Source organism: Homalodisca vitripennis, chromosome 6 (assembly GCF_021130785.1).
Source record: "Homalodisca vitripennis isolate AUS2020 chromosome 6, UT_GWSS_2.1, whole genome shotgun sequence".
NCBI classification, from domain to species: domain Eukaryota; kingdom Metazoa; phylum Arthropoda; class Insecta; order Hemiptera; family Cicadellidae; genus Homalodisca; species Homalodisca vitripennis.
Genome location: NC_060212.1, coordinates 59894830 through 59918302, shown reverse-complemented (window position 1 = coordinate 59918302; position 23473 = coordinate 59894830). Strand labels below are relative to the sequence as shown.

Sequence of the window (23473 nt, the reverse complement as noted above, 5' to 3'; positions counted from 1 at the left end):
AGATGTTCCGTTACATTATTAAATAGCAGTAGGTGTGTTTTACTTACTTTAAGTAAATGTGAGTAAAACAGTAGGGTTTCCTATTTACTAGTTCAGATTTATTTATTTCAGAAATGTATAAAATATGATTTAGAATTGCGATTAGTGCAATAAAGAACTGCCAAAAGTAAACTGTGTACACCGCAAACTGTCTGCTGCTACTACACCATCTGCCACTGCAAATAACTCCAGCTGCTGGAGAAGGGTTTTCACCGCCTGCAATTGACTAACTTATTTCTACAATTTGAAGCACATTGTGTCAAGACAAATAGTTAATTTATAATTAAAAGGAGACTGAATTTAGTAGGATTTATGAACTTTAATTGTGAAATGAATATTGATATTTTTCTTGTAAGTAAATTCAGGATTGTTTTCCTGAGCACTGAGTGTTCTGATTTTAATTTCTTCTATATCAAACATTTTTATCTCTTTTGAAATCTATTGGGAAGAGAGGAGTGAGCAGCTCTCAATTTACATGGTAATAAAGCTGTTTTTATTGTATTTTTAGATTCGCAAAACCGAGTGAACAACAATATGGTCGTCACTCAGTCAAGTGCAAGGCAGGTGCAAGTCTGTGAGGAAGATAAGGACTTGGACTTCATCCCCATGTCTTTGGACAAACCAAGTGGACTCAACATGGAGGAATTCTTACCGGTAAGCCAATTGAGAAATATAGATAAAATAATAAAGTAATTTTTTAAAAATTTATATCATAAAAAAATCAAGAACGTTTTTACACCTTGTAATTAATGATATATCTAGAATGATGAAGATAAGGAAGGTCTCACCTTAACACTGCACTGAACTGGTGAACTGAAAACAAGCATGTTACACGCACTGTAGAAGTTGAGATACCAGGGAATAATCAATATCTGCACTCACTGTGGCATATCAACTAAAAAAAAAAACAACTGTGATGGTGAGGAAGTGTGGTAAAGTGCAAACACCATCAAATTTATGTTGTATGTTTTGATTTTGTTCGTGACGTTACTTTGATTGTTACAGTTTATTTAGGTTTTCTAGTTATTTTTTATATTGGTTGACAAAGTGGCCCAATCTTAAAAGAATGTTGAAAGCGGTTATCTGCTAATTTTATGTATGAAGCAAATACTGTATGGCAGAAGGCATGAGCCCTTTATCACCCCTTCCAACAACCATCACGATTGCATTCTGTTGTTTCAGTTGGTCTCTGACTTTTTCCATCTATAAACATAACATTTGCTCAAAATTGTGTTAATGAGATAAGTTAAAAATGGCGTTATTGTAATTGTATTATATTTTGGATTATATATTTTTTAATTGCAAACTAGAGATTACAATAAATTGTTTAAAGATTGCTTATTTTGAATTTGGTAGTCTTTGGTTGAACTCATTTTTATATCGTATAGCAAAGGCTGCAGCAAACATTCCCAGAGATGTCGGAAGCGGAGGTCCTGTCGTCTATCATGCGCGGACACGAATACATAGTTAACATCCTCAAGATGCGAGAGCGGCAGCTACAGATTGTCTACTCCATGTGGCACAATAAGGATCTCAAGGTCAGTTGATTGTCATTTCGCTGCAAAGTTTTGTTATATGTCTCATTTACCTGGCATCTTAAAAAGGCCTTCTTTTTGAAAACAGCCTTTTATTGCTGTCAGTATATCCATCCAACTTCTCTCCTTTCTATATTTGAATTCTCTAGTGCAGATGGTTCTAATGGCTGTGTATATCTTGAAACGTCTCAATCTAACTCTAAAGGTATAATCACATACTTACTTATATCTTGGTAGTATCTTCAGAAAAATAATAATTTAATAATGTTTTCAGTAACACTAACTCCTAAAATGGCTAGTGTCATTGAGGTTTTCTCATTAACTGAAATCATTGTCCTATTTTCTGTGTGTTTTTTTGTTTTTTTTTTCATTATGCAGTACCTTTCATTAAAGTGAGACACTTTTGAATACCCTATGGGAAAGATAGCAGAATACAGTGGGACTACAAAAGCAATAAAAAATCATGAACAAATTGTGTTGGCATTTCTCTACCATTGAAGGTTAAGCCAAACTTGAAATAAGAGCCATTGAAGATTTTAAGAGAACTATTAATAGGTGTTTTTTGTGTTGGAAATATCATAAATTTTAACTACTTAAAAAAAATTGGAAATAAGCTGAAAAGTGACAACTGTAACGTATATTTTGAAAGAGTACTTCTTTGGTAACTTGGATAAAAATTAGTATTTGCTCAAAAATGTTGTGAAACTGAATAAGTTTTGAATTTTTGACCACTGTGTAAACAAGAAGCGAAATAAATTAATACTTTTTTCAAAATGGTTAGTAAATACAGACTTTCAAATGAGGTATGGCTTGACCTACCTTTGCATTTTGAAATCTTTCAAAAATGATCCCTACCCCTCAAAAGTGTTTAAAATTATTTTCATGAATACTCTGGGGTTAAAATAAGGGAATTTTCGTTATAACAAAGAAGGTAAATTTCTCGGTTTAGCCACTATACATTGCAGGTAGGGTTGGTTTGCCCCATCCTGTATTTTGAAAATAATTTTCAGCACCAAAATGGCACACGCTGCAGCATTTGCTCACATGTTGTGAGATGTCTCTCACCCTCATAATATTAATCTTTTTAATATAATAATATTTTTGAGTATTGTTTGGTATATTACTTTAATATATGCTATATTCTTCAGTAATATTCCTTAAATATTGTTTTATAAATTTTATCCCATCATTATGCAAAATCTAGGTTTCATTTAACTACGCTGCAACATGCAAAATTTTATAATGAATTTGTGGCAATTTTTGGTCACAATTCTTATGATTAATGCATCCCAGCTTTATCTTTTAATTTTCAATTTGGACCATTATGTTCTTGTCCTCAAAATGGCTAGTCCATGTACTAAGCCTAAGTGCTTTAAGAATTTTATTAGTGCTTTAAATTCTCAGGATTGTTTGCCAATGCCTTAGGTATTACTTCCTTGTACTATATCAGATAATATTATTTAATTTTTTCTGTAACCTTATATTATCTTTATATCTGCGTTAAGAGCTCCCTTTGTTAGTTTGATTCATCACATCTCAAAGATATTTAAAAATCATTCATCCCATAAAGAAACAATTTCCTATACAGTATAATCTCATTAAGTCGGATCTCCGGGTAAACCAGATCGGTTCATCAAATTTTAAATTAGCCTTTTACCTTCCGCCCAGACTGCCAAGCGTGGTACGTATGTTTTTTTATTAGTAGACTGTTCTTAGAAAAATAATTGCAATGTATTGCGACTTTTTGCGATAAAGATGTCTATAACAGGGAGGATCAGTTACAAGCCATGAGGAAGCAGCATCTCATTTGGGTTATCGGTATATTTCGAGCAATAAAGATAGACAACACTGGCCGAGCTTCTCATGTTGAAAAAGGATGCATGACCGAATGGTACAGAAACAGCATCCAAAGCGAACGCAACACAAATTAACAAAATTCTTTCAGAAAAATTAAACTGTATATACTGTATTATACTTTTTTCGTGACCTGTATTTTAAGTGTTTCTCTGCAATAAACAAATATTGTATTGTTTGTACATATTGAAATGTATTTTATCAACATTCTTCGGTTAACCTGGATTTTCGTTTATGTCGTATTGGCTACTGCGACGGCTGGTCCGACTTAAAAAGGTTGCACTTTATTAGGTAATACCCATTTCTTTCCTTATTGCTAAATATTGTTTTACTACCATGGACTTGAATCCCAACTACATTGATTTCAACCTAAATAATGAGTATTTTTTTATTATTAGCCACTTCTGCCAGTAACATTAATTTTATTTCTTATTTTTATGTCAAGTTGTAAGTGTTGATACATTTTAACATTTTAAGCAGCGAATTTTAACTGAATCAGAATTTTAATGGCTTACCTCACCCAGATAATTTTGGTTTGCCAATTCTATCAACAGTACATATTTATTTAGAGATGAGTATGAATTAGTCTATTTCACTATTTCAAGGTTTTGTGCTCATTTAATCCTTGAGCCACAAATAAAACTGTTCTGTTACAGACAGCCGTAGACCACGCTCTCACTCTAAGGGATCAGTCAGTGATAGTGGATCTGCTTGGAGTTATCACCTTGTGCTACAAATAAAACTGTTTCTGTTACAGACAGCCGTAGACCACGCTCTCACTCTAAGGCAACAGTCAGTGATAGTGGATCTGCTTGGAGTTATCACCTTGTGCTACAAATAAAACTGTTCTGTTACAGACAGCCGTAGACCACGCTCTCACTCTAAGGGAACAGTCAGTGATAGTGGATCTGCTTGGAGTTATCACCTTGTGCTACAAAATAAAACTGTTCTGTTACAGACAGCCGTAGACCACGCTCTCACTCTAAAGGATCAGTCAGTGATAGTGGATCTTCTTGGAGTTATCACCTTGTGCTACAAATAAAACTGTTCTGTTACAGACAGCCGTAGACCACGCTCTCACTCTAAGGGATCAGTCAGTGATAGTGGATCTGCTTGGAGTTATCACCTTGTGCTACAAATAAAACTGTTCTGTTACAGACAGCCGTAGACCACGCTCTCACTCTAAGGGATCAATCAGTGATAGTGGATCTGCTTGGAGTTATCACCTTGAGGCCGTAAGTGTTGTCGTGTTTTTTTGTGCTTTTGTTGGGAATTATAAATCAAGTTGTTAACATTTTTCTGCTGTTACAAATTTTTAAAAAAATCATAAACTAGGTTTTAAAGTAATATTGACTGCATTTCGTCAGTTCACAATGGCCTTTTTGAGTTTTATATCTCTAATTTTAGATTAACCCTAGATCTGTGTTATCAAACTCATATTCTAGTGTATGCTTAATTCACTGCCAGGTCCAATGTGTCATTGAAGATTTGTTGTAGCAAGACAAATTTACTCAATGGAAAGTGCATTGAGTTTTATACCAATTGAAAGAGAAAATTCCATAACACAAGCAGATTTCTTCCTCCTGAATAAATTACAACAATTGAATGAATGAATGATTCTCTTTATTACTAATATTTAAACACAATTACAAACAGAAACTGAAACGTAAAAATACTACTTTTAAAATTGTTGTACTAAAAAATTATAAAAACAAGGGTATACTAATTATCTATATTTAAACAATTGCCCTTATTTTAATTTGTTGGGCAGTAAAATACAACTGAGAATCAGATCATATCAGATCACAATCAATTGGTTGCTGTTTTGAATAAAGATGTGTCGAAGCCAAATCTTGAATCTCAAGCACACTGAATCTTAGACAAAGATTCAAATTGATGAACAGATTGACAATCAAATCTGCAATCATTGGTCCGCGATGGAATCTTGCAGTACATAAATTACTGATTGCTAAATTGTGAAAGAGCCATGATTTCGATGATTAAGATTGAGTGGGAACCCTGAATTTAATAATTAAAGATTAGACAAGTAAAATGACGTTTCTTAGGAGTAAAAAGACTGAGCAAAGACAAATAGATTAATGAGAGATTACATTAGTGAAGAATAATAACTACAATAAATTTAGGAAAGGATATGAATAGATGTTTTGTTTATTTTGTAAAGAAGAAGAAGGTTTTAGGGTGTTAGAGTCAGAGATAAATGGCAGGAGATCTGAAGAATAGGATAAAAGAAAACAAAAATTGAGTGAAAGAGTGGAGAAGATATTGTAGGAAATATACTAAAAAGGAGAAGATGCAAGAACAGAGAGTATACAGGAGTACCACTGAAACCTACACCACAAGATGTTTTTGTATAAACAACATGTTTGTTTCAGGGGTATCTGGAACCTGGACTTGTGCGTTTCACTACTGCCAGCCATTGCTGAGCTGCTTCAAAGCAAGTTTGAAATGTAAGTATTGGATGTTTTTGAACTTAATGTTTTAGTTGCGTGTTAATTATTTTACATATTCTGCAAATTAACCAAACCCTGTGCCAATGACCAATAAATGTCTGAAATGTTGTCATCCCCCCTGAGCACTGAAACTAACTTGTATACGAGGTATGTTCAAAAAGTAATAGGAATTTTAAATTTTCATGGGTTTTGAGAGTTTGATTTCCAAGATTTTTTTATTATGTTGATACTTATGTCCTGGAGTATAACAAGATTTATAGCTGTATTCATTGTTTCGTTTTTCAGTGGCAGCAGCTAGGGTTAAATGGGTTTTATGAACTGTGTTAAAAAAATTGATCAAAGAATTTGTATCAAATTTTGAATTAAAAATGAAATAAAGTGTAACAAAGTTTTAAAAGTATTAACAAAGGCCTATGGTGAGTCTGCTATGAGTAATAAAGGGGTTTATGAGTGGAATAAATGTTTAAAAGATAGGCGTGAAAACAGTGAAGGTGACAAACATTCCGAGCATTCCAGCACATCAACAACCAATGAAAATATAAAAATGTGGAAGAAATTATTATTAACGATAGATAGCCTTTTATGATCAGAGAAGTGAAGTGATGATGTTGGCATATCATTTTTTCTTCATCTTCTATGGGCCATGCATTTATGCCTCAAGGGTCTTTTGCGCATCCCGGAAGCACACTATGAAGCCGACCTCTACAGTTTCAAACAGTTTGGACAAACCTCCGAAAACAACCAATCAGGTCCTCCTGGGAAAATTCACCACCCTTGTCCAAACTACCCATGATGGCATACCCCTTACTATTGCAAGGCAGTCAAAGAGCAAATGTTCATCAGTTTCCTTCTGCTTGTCTTACATTATACAGAGCGGATTCTTCCGAAGGATTTTGACTCTGTGAAGATGCTTCTTCAGGTTACCATGTTCCGTAATCTGACCCATAACCCGAGAAGACACTGATTTACTTAGTGCGAGAAGGTCAGACCCAGATCAGGGGGTCCCCACCCGACCGTGAAAACGTGTGAAACCGGGAATAAGCCGTGAATTTCGTTCACCGTGAAAAAACCTTAAATAAGCCGTGAATTTTGTTTACATACCGTGAAAATCTCTACAACTTTTGAATAAATAAAATCAACACGGGTCGTCGTCAGACGATCATATGGGAAAGTTGACCTTCGCTATTGCAAAGTAAAAAGTAGCAACGCAATGTAGGGGATAGACCACGAAGTTTGACAGGTGCTGCTATCTGAGCGATTTTACTGATAATATGTGGGGGGGGGGGGGGGTGGGGGGGGGGGGGGGTGGGGGGGGGGGGGGGTGGGGGGGGGGGGGGGTGGGGGGGGGGGGGGGTGGGGGGGGGGGGGGGTGGGGAAGGACTTTGATCCTGTCCTACACTTGTCCTTTTCTTGTGTATAATAAGAAAATTACGCTTTGTTTTTTTTTTAATATATATATAAAAACACTATTTTCATTCAGTCACTGAGGTTGTGAACTGAAACTTGTAACCTTAAATGGACAATAGAATTGATTGAAGGAACTGCGTGTGAAAGCCAAGGGACGTTTGTTGTTCCAGGAAAACGCGTTATCAGAAGGAAGTCTATAAGTTTATATTTTTAGTGGCGGCCTTTGTGGCTGGAGACAGCGCGTCACCTCCGTTTCAGCTAAAATGAGATTATAGTTGAATTAAAGACAGAAGGGTATTGGGACCTGGCAGCGATGGCCGAGGTTTCGGGGCCTCTTCGGGACCGGTCGGCTACAGTGTTGCCAAGTTGTTCTGTCTGACTCGATCCTCCACAGCGTTCACATCAACCGCTTCTAGGTAGGGGTGGTTCGCAGCGGAAACATGTGGACACATTTATCGAAGCGATAAATTAATAGCGTTCGTTGTTTTGAGAATTGTTATTTTATAAGTAATTTAATCAGAAATCAAAACCTTGTAAAGGATTTTTACTGAAACCACGAGTGTATTATTGAAAATATATACATTGGCCTAATAATAAATAATTTGAATATGGTACATTTTAACTGTTATTAATAGTTACCTTCAAAACAAAAAGGAGTATATTGAAAAGAACTAAAATTATATACGTTAAGTAAATGCAAGTCTGCTAAGTTATAATTATATACTCAGTCTTATCAGTCTTAGCAAATCCATTGAAATGACCACTGTGCAGCGGTCAAAAAATCAACTTAAAAACAAATAAAGATACTGTAGTTTGAACCTGATAAAGCTCGTTTAGGATAGTATTTTTAACCAATAAAAGGTATCCTGTTAAAACCGTTATAGTATAATAATTGTTAATTGTTGTGTCTAAACTTAAATTGCTAGAGTGACCAAAATGCAAAATTTGCGACTAGGGCGTCAATCCGACTATGATATGAAATTTCCTTCAGTGTGACTTTTATCGATCAACTTAATGTAATCTAATTACTTGACAAAAAATCTGTAAAAATATTTCGAAACTTGTTATATTTTTAATTTATTACTAAATGTTACTAACTTTAACCACAGATTTGTGATGAAGGATGTTTTTTTTTTTTTATTTTCTTATCATTCAATTTAGGAAATCAATTTGATATACAGAAAACGTGGATTTATTTACAAAATATAAGATTTAGTGAGTCGATTATTTTTATTTCTCTTATAATTTTTTCATTTACTTTTTCAATAGCGCCCATTTTATAATTGGCTAAAACCTCTTTGGAAATTACTTTTATTTCTGAGTAAATTAAATACTAAACAGTACATATAGAAAAAGCCAACAGACTTTGCTGCACAGTTTAACCAGGAAATAAGTAGTGCCATTAAAATGCATTTAACAAATTGTATTAGTAACATGTAAGGTGTAATATTTACCAATCATTACAAACTATCAATCAATACGGCTTTTTACAGTTCATCGAAGTCCAACACTCTTTCTGCCACCGGAGAGAGAGGGAAAATACCACTCACGTTACTGCCGCGTTCTTCCTCTTCATTGTCACTGCTGTCACTGTCCGAATCCTCTTCACTGGAGCTGTCATTGCCGATGTTTTATTACCATCTGCTCAACGGAGTCTTCCATCAACCCTTCATTTTTCCAAGCATCTAGGATTATATTCTTCGTGTGGTCTACTACCTTCTTCCAATCAGACTCTGTTACACGTTCCAACCCCTCTTTCGTCAACTGTAATATTTCAGTTATATTAAATTTCCTGTTGCTTCTTGCAACATATTCCTTTACTTGAGCCCAGATTAATTCTATAGGATTGAAGTGACAGTGGTATGGTGGCAGACGAAGTACTCGGTGACCATGTTTTTTTCGCAATTTCGTCGACTTCATATTTTGTCTGAGGTTTGTTTCTTTGAATAAGTTCTAACAATTCAGCTTTTAACATCGCCTTTTCATACTGTATGTCATGATTATTTAACCACTCTATTATTTCATCCTTTCTAGAACTGCTGTTAGGTGGTTTGTCAACTACTTTTGAGTGGTACTTTGCATTGTCCATTACAATGAGCGAGGGCCTCGTTAGGTTTGGAAGTAAAGCATCTTGAAACCATTTTAAAAATACTTTGTGGTTCATCTCTTCATGATACTCGTTGGTTTTCTTTGATGTAAAAAGTAATGCACAGTTAGGAATAAATCCAGCAGAGCTGCCAGCATGCAACACAATTATCCTCCCCCCTTTTCCAACGGGAACAGGAAACGTACCTTCAACAGAATCATCAGTCCATCCAATTTTTTTACAGTGCCCAGAATTTACCCAAGTTTCATCAAGCCAAACTATTTCCTCAAAATTTAAATCTTTTATTTCTCTAAGAAATCTGCACCTCCAAGCAATGATGTCTCCTCTTTCCATTAATATTTTACGGCTACCAAATTTCTTGTGTTTGAAACCCAATCTCTTCAATATAATGGCAACAGATGATTTGCTTCCACGAAAAAGATCTGCTTCTGCAAGACTTACTTGTAGCTTCCTTACTGTGGGATACTCTCTTCTCACGAAGAATCCGTAGACATGGCGGCGGATGGCATTCTTTTTGAAAGGCGTCCAGCTCCGTAACAGGCTTAAACCTCGAATATTTCTTATCAGGAGTGTTCAGTTTCAAGCCACTCTGTTCACTTTGTATTTTCTCCTTTCCAATTCTCACAACTGTATTTTTCCTATCTCCAAAGCCGCAGCAGTTCTTTCGATAACTTTTTCTACTGGAAGTATCGGTCCTTTGTTAATTTTCTCTCGCTGGAAGTAGTCTCTCACTCGACAAACCAACTCACGGGATTGGCCTCGCAATGGAACGCCTTTTTCTCCAACCTTGGTGTAAGGCACACTTATCACGCGAGTGCGGGGCCTACCGCGTTTTTTTATCACTGTTTCAGTGCACTGAGACATGGTACGGAATTAACAGTAATTAAATAATGTCTGTCACAAAAGTGTAAAACTAGAAAGTACGTGCGTACACTTGTCTTTCAAATAAGGTTTAGTCTTGAAAAAGACTGTTTAAACACTTGGCCACGAACAAACAGAAGCACAATAACACCACACGAAACAACATACATAACCAACAACCAATAACGTAATAAAGCACGGTTTGCTACTGCGCATCACCCAGCTGCTACCTACCGGATGACAGCTACAACAGAGGAGACGTGACAACGCTGCCTCCGTCGAAAAGGAAAGTGCTCGGCTGTGATTGGTGGAGCGGTAGGGCGAGCCTTCGTCAGGGCAGTTCGGCTGTCTTCGGTCGAGCTCGTCCCAATACCCTTCTGTCTTTAATTCAACTATAGGTTAGATACAGGCGACTGACGACATGTGGCGTAATCTTCTCTCTGACAGGCGGGTCCGTGCATGTTGATGCAAGTGTGCCTGTCTTTACCTACATAAAGCTGAATCATTGATTCTAAGTACACTTTCGCTCTAAACTAAACACTAAATGGTAATGTAGTTGGAGTCTGTGAGTCTAATTTAATAGTCCAGGAAAGCCAATTTGTATCGTATAAGCACACAGCCTTAGTTTTCTTGAAATCGAATTAAGGGATCGATTGTAAATAAGGAACTAATTAATGAATTATTAGGAATTTAATTAATTATTATTAGTTCATTCCTATTCGCGCTAGGTTTGGTGGAGGTCAAAAATTGACGGCACCTAAAGGGTTAAAATGTATAATTATAATGTTTTCCTCAAATTATGCAATTTTTAACTTGACACACTAAAACCAACTGTCAGTCACATTAATAAATGTTAACCTCCTCCAAAAAAATCGTGGTTCCCTTTACAGGAAAATATTCTCTACAGATTACAAGAAAAATTCGTGTTGTGTGATAACACAACACGAAATGGCTCTCTACCCCTTCATTGTGAGTGACTAAACGAAATGTTAACATTCAGAAAAAACAATGGTACTTGAAAAATTCCTAAAAATGAATTTTGAATTTCTCATAGTATAGAATGAAAATGTGTTTCTTGGTTCCCGTCCATGGACAAGAATGACCGGGTGAGTAGCATTGACCTTGGTTACGGACTGTAGTTCCAAGCGTACACTACACACCGGTGAACGCACATGGCGAGATCATATTGCAAACACGTACAAGCTCTTTTCTTCACAAGTAGTATCGTTTCTTATTGGAATTTATTAGGTGACACCATGTGCACATTTAATTGAAGGCATTGTATTGATATCCTTGACACGCCCTTTAAAAGCATTTGGATGTTTAATGATTCCTTGGTAGAAAGTGACAAGCTGTTCAGTACCCCTGATGTATCTACAGGTACACAAACAGTACCCAGGAAGACATACAAGTCTCGTATCTGGTAGCCCTGAAAGTGCGGTATTAAACACCGGCAGTCACGCTATTTCTCCATCAACCCGACTACCTTCGTGCATTTCATCAAGGTATTATTGACATGTTTAGTTTCGTTACTGTGTGAAAGCTAGGTATATATCTACAGGTGTACAAACAGTACACAGGAATACTTACAAGTCTCGTGTCTGGTAGCCCTGAAAGTGCGGTATTAAACACCGGCAGTCACGCCATTTCTCCATCAACCCGACTACCCTCGTGCATTTGTTCAAGGTATTATTGACAAGTTTAGTTTCGATACTGTGTATAAGCTAGGTATATATCTACAGGTGCACAAACAGTACCCAGGAAGACTTACAAGTCTCGTGTCTGGTACCCCTGAAAGTGCGGTATTAAACACCGGCAGTCACGCTATTTCTCGATCAACTCGACTACCCTCGTGCATTTTTATCAACGTATTATTGACGAGTTTTGTTTCGATAATGTGTGAAATGTAGGTATATATCTACAGGTGCACAAACAGTACCCAGGAAGACATACAAGTCTCGTGTCTGGTAGCCCTGAAAGTGCGGTATTAAACACCGGCAGTCAAGTTATTTCTCCATCAACTCGACAACCCTCGTGCATTTTTATCAACGTATTATTGACGAGTTTTGTTTCGATAATGTGTGAAATGTAGGTATATATCTACAGGTGCACAAACAGTACCCAGGAAGACATACAAGTCTCGTATCTGGTAGCCCTGAAAGTGCGGTATTAAACACCGGCAGTCACGCTATTTCTCCATCAACCCGACTACCCTCGTGGATTTTTATCAACGTATTATTGACAAGTTTAGTTTCGATAATGTGTGAAATGTAGGTATATATCTACAGGTGCACAAACAGTACCCAGGAAGACATACAAGTCTCGTGTCTGGTAGCCCTGAAAGTGCGGTATTAAACACCGGCAGTCAAGTTATTTCTCCATCAACTCGACAACCCTCGTGCATTTTTATCAACGTATTATTGACGAGTTTTGTTTCGATAATGTGTGAAATGTAGGTATATATCTACAGGTGCACAAACAGTACCCAGGAAGACATACAAGTCTCGTATCTGGTAGCCCTGAAAGTGCGGTATTAAACACCGGCAGTCAAGTTATTTCTCCATCAACTCGACAACCCTCGTGCATTTCATCAAGGTATTATTGACATGTTTAGTTTCGTTACTGTGTGAAAGCTAGGTATATATCTACAGGTGTACAAACAGTACACAGGAAGACTTACAAGTCTCGTGTCTGGTAGCCCTGAAAGTGCGGTATTAAACACCGGCAGTCACGTTATTTCTCCATCAACCCGACTACCCTCGTGGATTTTTATCAACGTATTATTGACAAGTTTAGTTTCGATAATGTGTGAAATGTAGGTATATATCTACAGGTGCACAAACAGTACCCAGGAAGACATACAAGTCTCGTGTCTGGTAGCCCTGAAAGTGCGGTATTAAACACCGGCAGTCACGCTATTTCTCCATCAACCCGACTACCCACTGCATTTTTATCAACGTATTATTGACAAGTTTTTGTTTCGATAATGTGTGAAATGTAGGTATATATCTACAGTGTGCACAAACAGTACCCAGGAAGACATACAAGTCTCGTGTCTGGTAGCCCTGAAAGTGCGGTATTAAACACCGGCAGTCACGCTATTTCTCCATCAACCCGACTACCCTCGTGCATTTGATCAAGATCTTGTTATTGGCATGTTTAATTTTGGTATTGTGTTAAAGCTACGTTTTCCCCAACAACGCTGGGATGTTTTATCTAGAATTATTTCCTTTAGAAGAATTTTAAATTTCTCTCTCTACCCAATGTTTTAAAATTTATGTAAATCAGGAGAACTAGTTTTTCACTGAACGTTATTGTACAATCTTTACATGAAACGATCACAATCTTTACGGGGATACCCAGTTGTCAATATTTGATGGATCTCTCTGGGAGTGAAATCTTGCAGCCTTTGGTCAGAGAAGCACAGCTTTACCCCTTAGGTTGGACATAAAACTTAACTGTTTCGGTGTGGACATAAGATTTTTGTGAGAAGTTAACGAAAGCCGGTTGAGTGGTTGTAATACAGGTTCAGTTCGGCAGCTTGATAAAAATACAAATTTTAAACGCCATGGTGGAAATATTTCATACGCATCTTTGAAAATCAGGGTGAAAATCCCAGCTTCTCTATCCTCTCGTACCCTGGATATTGCAATGTTTACTATAAAGTATCTCCGCCATTCGAAGTTCAATATGGGCCATTGTATGAAACTCGTAATAGCTTTCTATTTGACACAACTTTCTTTGGTAGTTTACTGAAAGTACAGATGATTCTGTAACCTGATAAAACATATATTAACGACCTTGTGCCAAATGCATCACATGTGTCCTATAACCACCACCACAATTTGTGGCACGATCTTGCAGAATTACTTAATGGACTATTTTAAAACCGTTTATCACTCGAAGATTATCGTAGCTCATAACAGTGAACAAGTTCATTGCCCGTCTTGTGGACATAATTTGCGCAACATTGGCACAACACTAGATTTATTACGGGTGAGAGTCTTGGCAGGTTGCCCTTGTTGGCACGGTTTGGCACAAGAAAACATTAAACTATCAATATGACTTCTTTCGCTCATGTCACACTATAATTAGAATATTGTTTACTGCCGATAAATAGTTTGAGAAATTTTTTTGTTAGCCTTAATGAGCGGTAAACATTCCGGCGATTGGATATCTCGTGTTTCTTCTACCCCTGCGTGTAAAAACTGACCTGTACACGAATAGCATGACCTTGAGATACTCGTGTGTGTGCGGGGCTAAGATTGTGCTTCAGTTGTCAGAGGCTGTTAAGTAAATAAACATCCCGCCAGATCTTTGCTCTCGAGAAATAATTTTAAATTGAGTCTGACAGGATACATATACATCAGTACTGAAGGAAATTTCCACCATGGTAACTACACTTTGTGCAGATTTTCTTTGCTACCTATGTGGTAACAAATGAGTTTCTGTGTGTCAAGTAATAACGTTATTGTTATAAAAACTGATATTTGTTGCCTTGCTATATTGTATTGGTAGAACCAGGGTTTTCTGCGCGAGGATAAAATAAATACATTTGACATAACCTGTAATTTAAAAACGGTTTTGTTAAGCACTACTTCAACGTTTAATTCTAACAATTCTAATATTTGTAGCTGTTTTTTTATTGAATGAAAAATAATAACAACATAAGAAGATACATAAGTTGCCTACTTTTGTGTGTGAAACAATTGCGTTTAAATTAGGCTTTATAGTAGGAATTTAAACAAGAAGTGATATATTGAAAGCTGGTTTCTTTAATGAACATTGAACATCGGTCGTGCAATATGACTTTGGTTTGCAAGATAATTTATCATGGATATCACATAAACTCCGTCTTTAAGAAAATATTAGCTGAATTGCGGTGTTCACATTGGCGGTGTCGTCAGGACGCTGCGGTCGACGATATCTTGTTCCTGAGGTCTTGGAGGTCAGTTGAGAGCAGACTTCAACGTGATAAGGCGTGGAATCGCGCTATTTACAATTATCCGAGTCGAAAGATGTCCTGTGCAGGGTCTAGATGTGGAAGTCGATCGTCTAACCCTACGACTTTTGAAGGAACCAAGTTTCCATCTCTAAGATCTTTCCTCATATAATGTGAAAATTCCTCATCACCAGGACATTTTTGAAAATCTAATGTGAGGATACTTGTTCCATTGCATCCATCGGAGGCCTTCAGATTGCGCAGCAACATAGTGGTGTTCTTCTTTAGCTGCAACAGGTGCAGTGGCGGGTTTACGAGTTCCAACGTGTTCAGGTACGTCGTCTAGAGGCGAAGCCTTAGCTGATTTGGTCTTTGCTCTTGTCGAAAATCGTAAAGGACCTGGAGTCTAAGGCACTCCTAGAAGAGATGGTTTGGATCCTTGTTATGCTTAAAGGCTTGGACTTTGAAAGGACCTCCATCTCTTTAAAGTCGTTGGAGGAAAGGAAGGGGTCGAACCAGGACTGTGAATGGAAGTAAAAACATTATCTGGAGGTTCCATGGCTAACTTTTAGGGAACCTTGAGGACATCTCACTGTTCTGTTCAGGATGTCCGATTATGCACCAGTTGAAATATATGGGTTCCTCGGAGGAGAGTGATTCGATTCAAATTCAGGATCTTCCCACTCAAAAGGCTAACTAATGGTCCCATGGAGGTCTGGAGACATCTGGCGGTCGATATGAGGCATAAAATATTTAGGTTTGGTGTAGAGATAATGAATATGGAGATGGTAGTTTCTCTCGATAACAGTTTCTGTTCTTAGATGTGCTTGGGATAACTTCTATATTGTCTGTATTGGTATGGGTATAGCAAAAATGTGTGGGATGAGTAATAATAATACATATCAAAATTTGTACTCCTAGTTAATAATAGTTTACATATTTAACATATAAATATAGTAAATTAATGAGCGGAACTTTGTGATAAAGTACTCACCCCCCCCCCCTCTTACAGTGGTGTCGCCAGTATCATAGAGGCTTTCACACCTTGCTTACCCATACGTGTGATGCGGTATATTGCTTCTATGTGCTCAGGTCAAATTGAGAATATTTCAACGTGTGTGTAAGGGTTGTACTAATGCAAACATTGGAGAATATTAGATCTACACCGGTATGGAAAATATGGAAATCCAGGTTCCTCCCAATGACAGTTTCATTTTGGAGTATTTACTGCTGTTTAAAGTAAAGTAAAGATGTTTTATTTTACCAAACGAAGTTATGGCTAAGAAGTCCTCTCTAACACTTAACCGGGGACCAACGGCTTTAAGGTTACTTCCGAATCACCACCAATGGCCGGGCAGGCGAGCTGCTTGCAAGTACAGGATCGCTCAGCGGTCACCCATCCAAGCAGCAGCCACGCTCGACGTTGCTTGATCTGGTTATCTTGCGATAACCGTTGTACCCGCTACACTACGCCATTGGCAAATTGGTTTAGGAGTTCAGATAAGGGTTTTTGTTGATGCTATTAAGAGACCCTATTGTCAAACAAAAGGCACAGTGGTTCTCTATCCTCATTAATATAGTGGAATAATTCTAGTGCGACTGCAGTTAACTGTTAATACATTATATAGTTTATTGTAAGCTTATAAACATCACTTGTTTGTTAAAAATTGTACTCGTACAATATTTTGACTCGGGAAAGTCGCACATGCTTTCGGTAATTTTCTGCTCAAGCCAGCCTGTGCGTTTGGTGAACACATCTGTCGTATGCGCGGGAAAGTGTCTCGTCGCGAGGTTGGCACTCTCGGTCAACAGTCAGGTTGGCAACACTGTTCAGTTGGTAGTGTGCCACAGCCAGAGCCGACTGACTATTCTAAGCCTCGCCCAATATCACTGGATAACTCTCCGGTCTGTACCGCTCCGCTCGCGAGGTTATTCTTGGCTCGCGCGGTACTGACTGTGTGCCCGCGCCCGCGCCGCGCCGCACGCGAACTACAGCCGTCTTATCAGTCGACAAGTAGTCGTAATTGTGGCGCCCGATTAATTACTTGTAATGGCCTGGATGTCCCATCGAGGAGTTGCCCGTAAACATTCCTAAACTCTAAGTAATAAACGGTCCGTATATATTGTCACTAAAAGAAATTGATTATGTGAAGACCGCTATTGAACCAAATTACTTTGAAATAGGAAGATAAAGGTGGTCTGGAGGCAGTCAATAATTCCTTATTCGGCAGAAGAGAAATCGGTCGTTCGAGGAGGCGAGTGTTGTTGAAACGTCTCCATACAAAAATGTTTTAGGGGAACTAAAGTAATGACTGTTGGAGAGGAATTGAGGGCTCGACAGAAAATATTTTTGGAATAAATAGTCTTTGTGTTTTTTCGTGTTTTAACCAATACCAATGCACTTCATGAGCTTTTAAGAAAGTCCTAAGAAGCATAAAGGCTGTAAAGAAAATTAGTTTTTCCTGTCAGGCCTAAATAATCAGAGACTGAGCAATAACAATTGAAAAAATCTCACAAAACTTTCGTGTAACCTTTATAAATTTGCTAATTTATTAAGCGATTGATATTTCGAATCAATTTTTCACTACGTTTGACTCTTACATAGAAGAACATACTTAGACCGAATAACTAGAAGGGAGTGAAAATTATTATTAGTGTAGTGGATTGCGAACTTAATGAATGTAAAGCATTCTTCGTCCTGCAAATATCATGATTTTACGAGGATAAAAGGACTGCTGCTTTTTTATTGAAATTTTGGTAATTCTTATCCTTCAAACTGTATGGTACGCATTCCATTGTAATTCTAATACACCGTTGTCGGTGATGTCAACAGTCCATATCGACCCATGACGTCACGATAAACAAAAGTGACGTCACCACGCCGCGCCGCGCCGTCACATCGCGAGTGAAGGTCGGACAATCGCGCGGCCTACAACCGGTTGGTCACAATTCGCTCTTCTTCCTTTTTACCCCTGAACCGGTCCGGTCTCCTGCTCTCCTCTATTCCATGTCCGCGAGTCGCTCTTGGGTCACTCATTTCACCTGGACATTACTATGTGCGTATCGTGCGAAACATACAATTGAGACGACTATTACTTGATAAAAGAAAACTCACAATTATCCAATACTTTTATTTTTTCACACGAGGCCTTTCGATATCAAAGATATTTGCAACACCTTTAAAAACGTTGAGTACACGAAGGAACTAAGAAATATAAAAAGTATAGCAGTTTTCAGTGGATACCCAACTCAACAAAATAAATTAACAGTTTATTAAAAAAAAAAGAATTTATGAAAAACGTCAACTACTTTAAAATGTGGACAAGAAGAAAAACGAAACTGGTAATCCAGGAGTAGTACATTTCATAAAAAATTTTTAGAGAAACTGTTGACATGAACATAACTTTATGTACAACGAATAAGATAAATAATCTCATTGGAAATCCAAAAGATAAAACTTTAGATGAAAATAAAAGTGGAATTTAAAAAATGAACTGTGGAGATTGTGATAAGATTTACATTGGCCAGGCATAAAGAATCATTAAAAGAAGAACGAAAAATTTAAACCATTAAAGATTTAAACAAGATAAAAGATGTTATAAATACGGGCAAACTAAAAAAAAATCAGCTATTGTCAAACATGCATTAGAAACAAATCACGCCTTTTAAAAACTTCACATTATTAAAACAAGTCCATAAAAAAGAAACACTCGTCGCTTATGAAATATTTATTACACATACAAATATGAAATGTTTTGGCAATTTTAACAAATCTGGATGTGCTGTTGATTTGCAAATAATAATATAATACTCTATCCATTCTTTGTAAATTTCCTTAGATAAGTAGAAGTAAAGTGGAATACATTAATTTAGTCTGCATAGTTGTTTAGATTTTAGTATAAGCTTATGTGTAATTTCACGATTTCTTAGAATTAAATCGTATCTTGAGCTATTAAAACAAGGCCCACAAAACCCGCAAAGCTTTTCAGTTGTCTGAAATTAAATAAGACGACTACATAAGCTGTATTCGTTCTTTAAAATTCATGTTGTTAGTTCCTACCAATTTGTTTACTGAACAGTTCAATCATTAAAGCTTATACGATAGATGACCCAAGTCGGCACAAACTGTGATTACAATTTTGGAATATATTCAAGAAGAACTTTGCCAGGATGCTGGAATGATCAGGAGGTATATTGGAGATGAAATGGAAATTAAAAGGAAATTAAAATTACCATCTTGTCTTATAAATCATTTTAATGATGGAGTCTACTGCTATAGACGAGATATATTGGAAATTTCAGACGCGAATGGAAACTAAATCGCGACCACGTTGTTTAAATGGTCATAGATAGCGAATCTAAGGCTTATTGGAGGATTCAGAAGAAAATGGAAACCAAATTCACGTTGTTTGAATGCATCAAATATTGCGAATCTTAGGTTTATTGGAGATTTAAGAAGAAAATGAAACTAAATGCACGTTGTTTAAATGCTCACTGGCTTACACTTTGTGGTACCAGATGCGTTTCCATAACTGTCTATAACTGACGGGCTCTAATCTAGTTTTAGACACTGCATTTTTGGTCGCTACGAAATGACTATAATAAGCTTAGCCTGAACTAATGTGGTGAAACGGTTCCAGGCGAAAGCTTTCAATCAATCAAACAATCAATGATTGATTGGTTGAATCTAGGTTTGGACACGGGGTTTCAGGCAAGAGCTTTCAATCAATCAATCAATGATTGATTGAATCTAGTTTTGGACACGGTATTTTTGCGCGCTACCAAATGACTATATAAATCTAGCCTAAACTAGTGTGGTGAACAGTTCCAGGCTAAAGCTTTGGATCGTGATAAATCATCTATCAAAGATTAGAGTAATTCTTCAAGGACTAGTCAAATCTACAGACAGAGTTATCAGTGTGACACCGGCCAGCGCGTGCTGCGGGGAGGGGTTTCCTCAGACGTGCCTCCGTGCACGTAATGGGCGATTGAATCGGAGTGACGCGCGACACAGAGTGTGATAACGTCACGGCTATTGTAGCCGTGCGCTTGGCCGATATCAGTGACAGTTAACAGTGACAGGCGGACACCTCGGGAGTCATCTGCGCAGCTGGAGATTTTCAAAACTATGCTATAACTGCAAATAACTTGTGATTTTGAATTAAAACAATAACGCACCTTTTCTGCTTTGATTGATTATTATATTCGCCTTTTTAACTTTCGATTGTTGGATACGAATATCGGTTTTGAAGATTATTTATTATTAAAAACAGTTAATGCTTGGATTTTTACATACATTTTATATTATTTTCAAATTTGAATTATTATACCTGAGCATTCATTTAATTTTACTTTTCTTTGCTTGAATCGTACTATTTATGTATAGTATGATTATAGTAAATTTCGCAGATGAATGTACTGTTGAGCGAAAATATTATTTTTAATTTGTTCCGGATGAAATAGTCAGCAGTTAATGGAATTACGTATCATTAAGTTAATGATATGCTCACCTAATAGGGGCAAAGGGAAAGTCCCCCTAGAGGGGAAAATACATTTAATTAGAATAAACAATTACATTTTTTTTGTAAGAAAATGATTGTGATAACTAATGAAGCACTTGTTACAATTACACATAATTTACTTATTAATTTGGTTTCATTCACTTTTTCAATTCCAAAATGTTAAAACGTGAACGATTATGGATCCCCTTCCTTTAATTTTGGTTTTGCATGCGCCTATTCCTATTGATCCTGTGAAAACGTTTCCAAAATTTGGAATATATATTTAATATATAAGAATAGATCATGTGTATTTGGAACCTTGCAAGAAATGACAAGTTTTTAAAGTTTTAATAAAAGAAAGGGTTCGATATCATTTTAAAGTTTAAACAAGAACATATTTCATTGATTGGTAATAGTAAATTTTAACCACGCTCTACCTAAAACATCGAAAAAATACTGTGGAAAGAACAAAATTGTTTTCCTCTCCAAATAAGCTGGTCTTTATTAACAACTCGACTGTTGGTTTCGTAAATGTGTCTAGCTTTCTCAGAGCAATTATGTCTAGTTTATCTTAATTGTCTATTCAAAACAACCGCTCAACCATTACGATAATTTATGGGGTTCTGCTGTTTAACCTAACTAACATATTTGTTTGTTTCCAGGTATGTGGTTTGGGTGTAGTAATCTTCGTGATTAAGGACTATCAGTCGGTAAGTGTTGAGGTACATTAATTTTTAGTATAGTCTTTGATTGCATTAGTTTCATGTAGATAACTCATCCAATGTTATAATTGCAACACGACAAAGATAAGCGCTTGGACTGCCATCTGTGGAGTGAAAGATCAAATAGTAGATATCTGAACGGTAACAATCACACAGTATGTGGCGCAGCCCCTAGCGTCATACCTCATAAGTAATTGAAATATTCCCCCGGACCTCAGCCATCTTTTCTGTTTGAATTATTTATTCCCTGTGAAATTAATGGAATCTTAATGTAGTTTGTTTTTCACTAAGTATTGTGCAAATGATCAGTTTGAAATAAAAATGATTGTAAGCATTGTTTAGGTTGTTGGATTTCGTGCAATTTGAAAGCGAAGTACACAATTTCTCTCTTCGTCGATTTGAATTATAAAATAATCATAATTGTGGGACGGACTTAATATGCCTACAGTCCCTATCAACTTTCCATCTCGAGTAGATTCCCAACTATATTTTAAAACAATATCTACTTTTGAGTGATTGAGGTTAAATTTAGGCAAAATATGAAGTATAATAGAGACCTTTGGTCATGTATTCTTCAGTGGACCTTTTTCACTTGTGATGAAAACACATTTATTAATTTAGTAATCGAATAGGTTTCAAGGTCTGGGAGGTTTTCAAGCTACCCTTCCAAGCGTTTCAAAATAATAATATGGGGAAGGTCCCTTCTTAATTTTCAGATGGCAATTGCCTTGAAATGCAATATAGTTTCTCTAGACCGAGAGCATGCCAGAGCAGTGCCTTTTTTAATGGTCAAAACGGTTTTCAGTAAAATTTAAATCTACTTCAGTGTGAACTACTTCTTTATTTAGTAAGTTTATATCTTATTTTAAGGAATTTTTTTAGTATTTTAATTTTATAATCAATCAGAACAATAAATTGCAGAATTCCTAGAAAACTGTTAGTGTTCCAGGCCTTCAAAGTAACAAAAAACTGAAGTAGATTGTAAATAGTGGAAATAACTATAAATTCTGTAAATATACATTAATACTATATGAAAAACCAAGATCTGAAAATTATTTAATTTGTCGTATAAATCTACTATAATTTTTGAAAAATTAAATTTTGGAGCGTGATGAACGAGTTTTGACCTTGGATTAGCAATCAAGGGAAATTTAAAATAGGAATTTAGTATTGCAAGTCCGGAATATTAATAAGTTCAAACTCGCAACAGTTAATTCTGGTCCCCGTACTTCTTCAACAATCACAAAGAAGGGATTCTACATAAGGTTACATAAAGGTGCTACTCAATGAATGTTGAGTTTAAAGCCAGTTCATCTTTCCCTTGATTCCTGTAATTTGGAGTCATGTACACCTCAAGAGATCTTAAAAAAGGGCGGCGACAAAGAAGCTCAAAACGAACTCTTTGCATTGTTTCGACACCAGAGACACCCCACACTAAAATAAACAGTGCAATCTAGAACAAGATGTATTCTAAGTCTCATCAGGTGCACAATTGAGTGCACTACGATGTTTTAGACACGATCCCAAAGCAAAGTACGGTGCAGGAACCGAGTTTTCTACACATTACGTAGGTGGAAAGGGTTGATCCATCTTCCTATTAATGCAAATAAATTGAACATTTACATTGAATCAACCCTTCCTACCAAAGGCTACGTTATGGATTGTTGAAGATTTTGAGTTTGAAGGACCTTTCTACGTGAGCCTATAAATCGTTGCACGATTGAGGTTCGGACGGTCAAGTTGTGCTGTGCTGTGCTGTGCTGTACGAATCGTGCGATGTTGTGCGAGTAGATTGTGCGCTGGCTGTGTAGTCGCCCACGGACCGCGGCGCGCCAGTGATAACGATAAGGAGGCAGTTGTCAAGGTCACCGATAGTCGTTGTTAGCTTATTGTTTCGCGTTCAGGCGTTGAGTAATGTGTACTTGTAATAGTGACAAGGCCGCATCACTTAGGGTCCACAGAATGTCATGTTTACCGAAGAAGGCGAAAGGCCTCGTTTACAGCACACAGTTGTATTGTTCCTTTGTGCAGCTA

At 36.8% G+C, this 23473-nt stretch overlaps 2 protein-coding genes across 7 annotated transcripts in view; one reads left to right on the top strand and one right to left on the bottom strand.

The window, feature by feature from the left end:
- Positions 1-5949, top strand: part of LOC124364351 (katanin p80 WD40 repeat-containing subunit B1-like) — a 50633-nt gene extending 44684 nt beyond the window's left edge. The window contains 4 exon segments of the mRNA XM_046819741.1: positions 548-693; positions 1428-1577; positions 4587-4663; positions 5822-5949. Coding sequence (XP_046675697.1) covers positions 548-693; positions 1428-1577; positions 4587-4663; positions 5822-5900 — 452 coding nt within the window. The 3' untranslated portion in view covers positions 5901-5949.
- Positions 1-23473, bottom strand: part of LOC124364352 (GTPase-activating protein skywalker) — a 372369-nt gene that overhangs the window by 291742 nt on the left and 57154 nt on the right. The gene's annotated exons all lie outside the window — the stretch shown is intronic.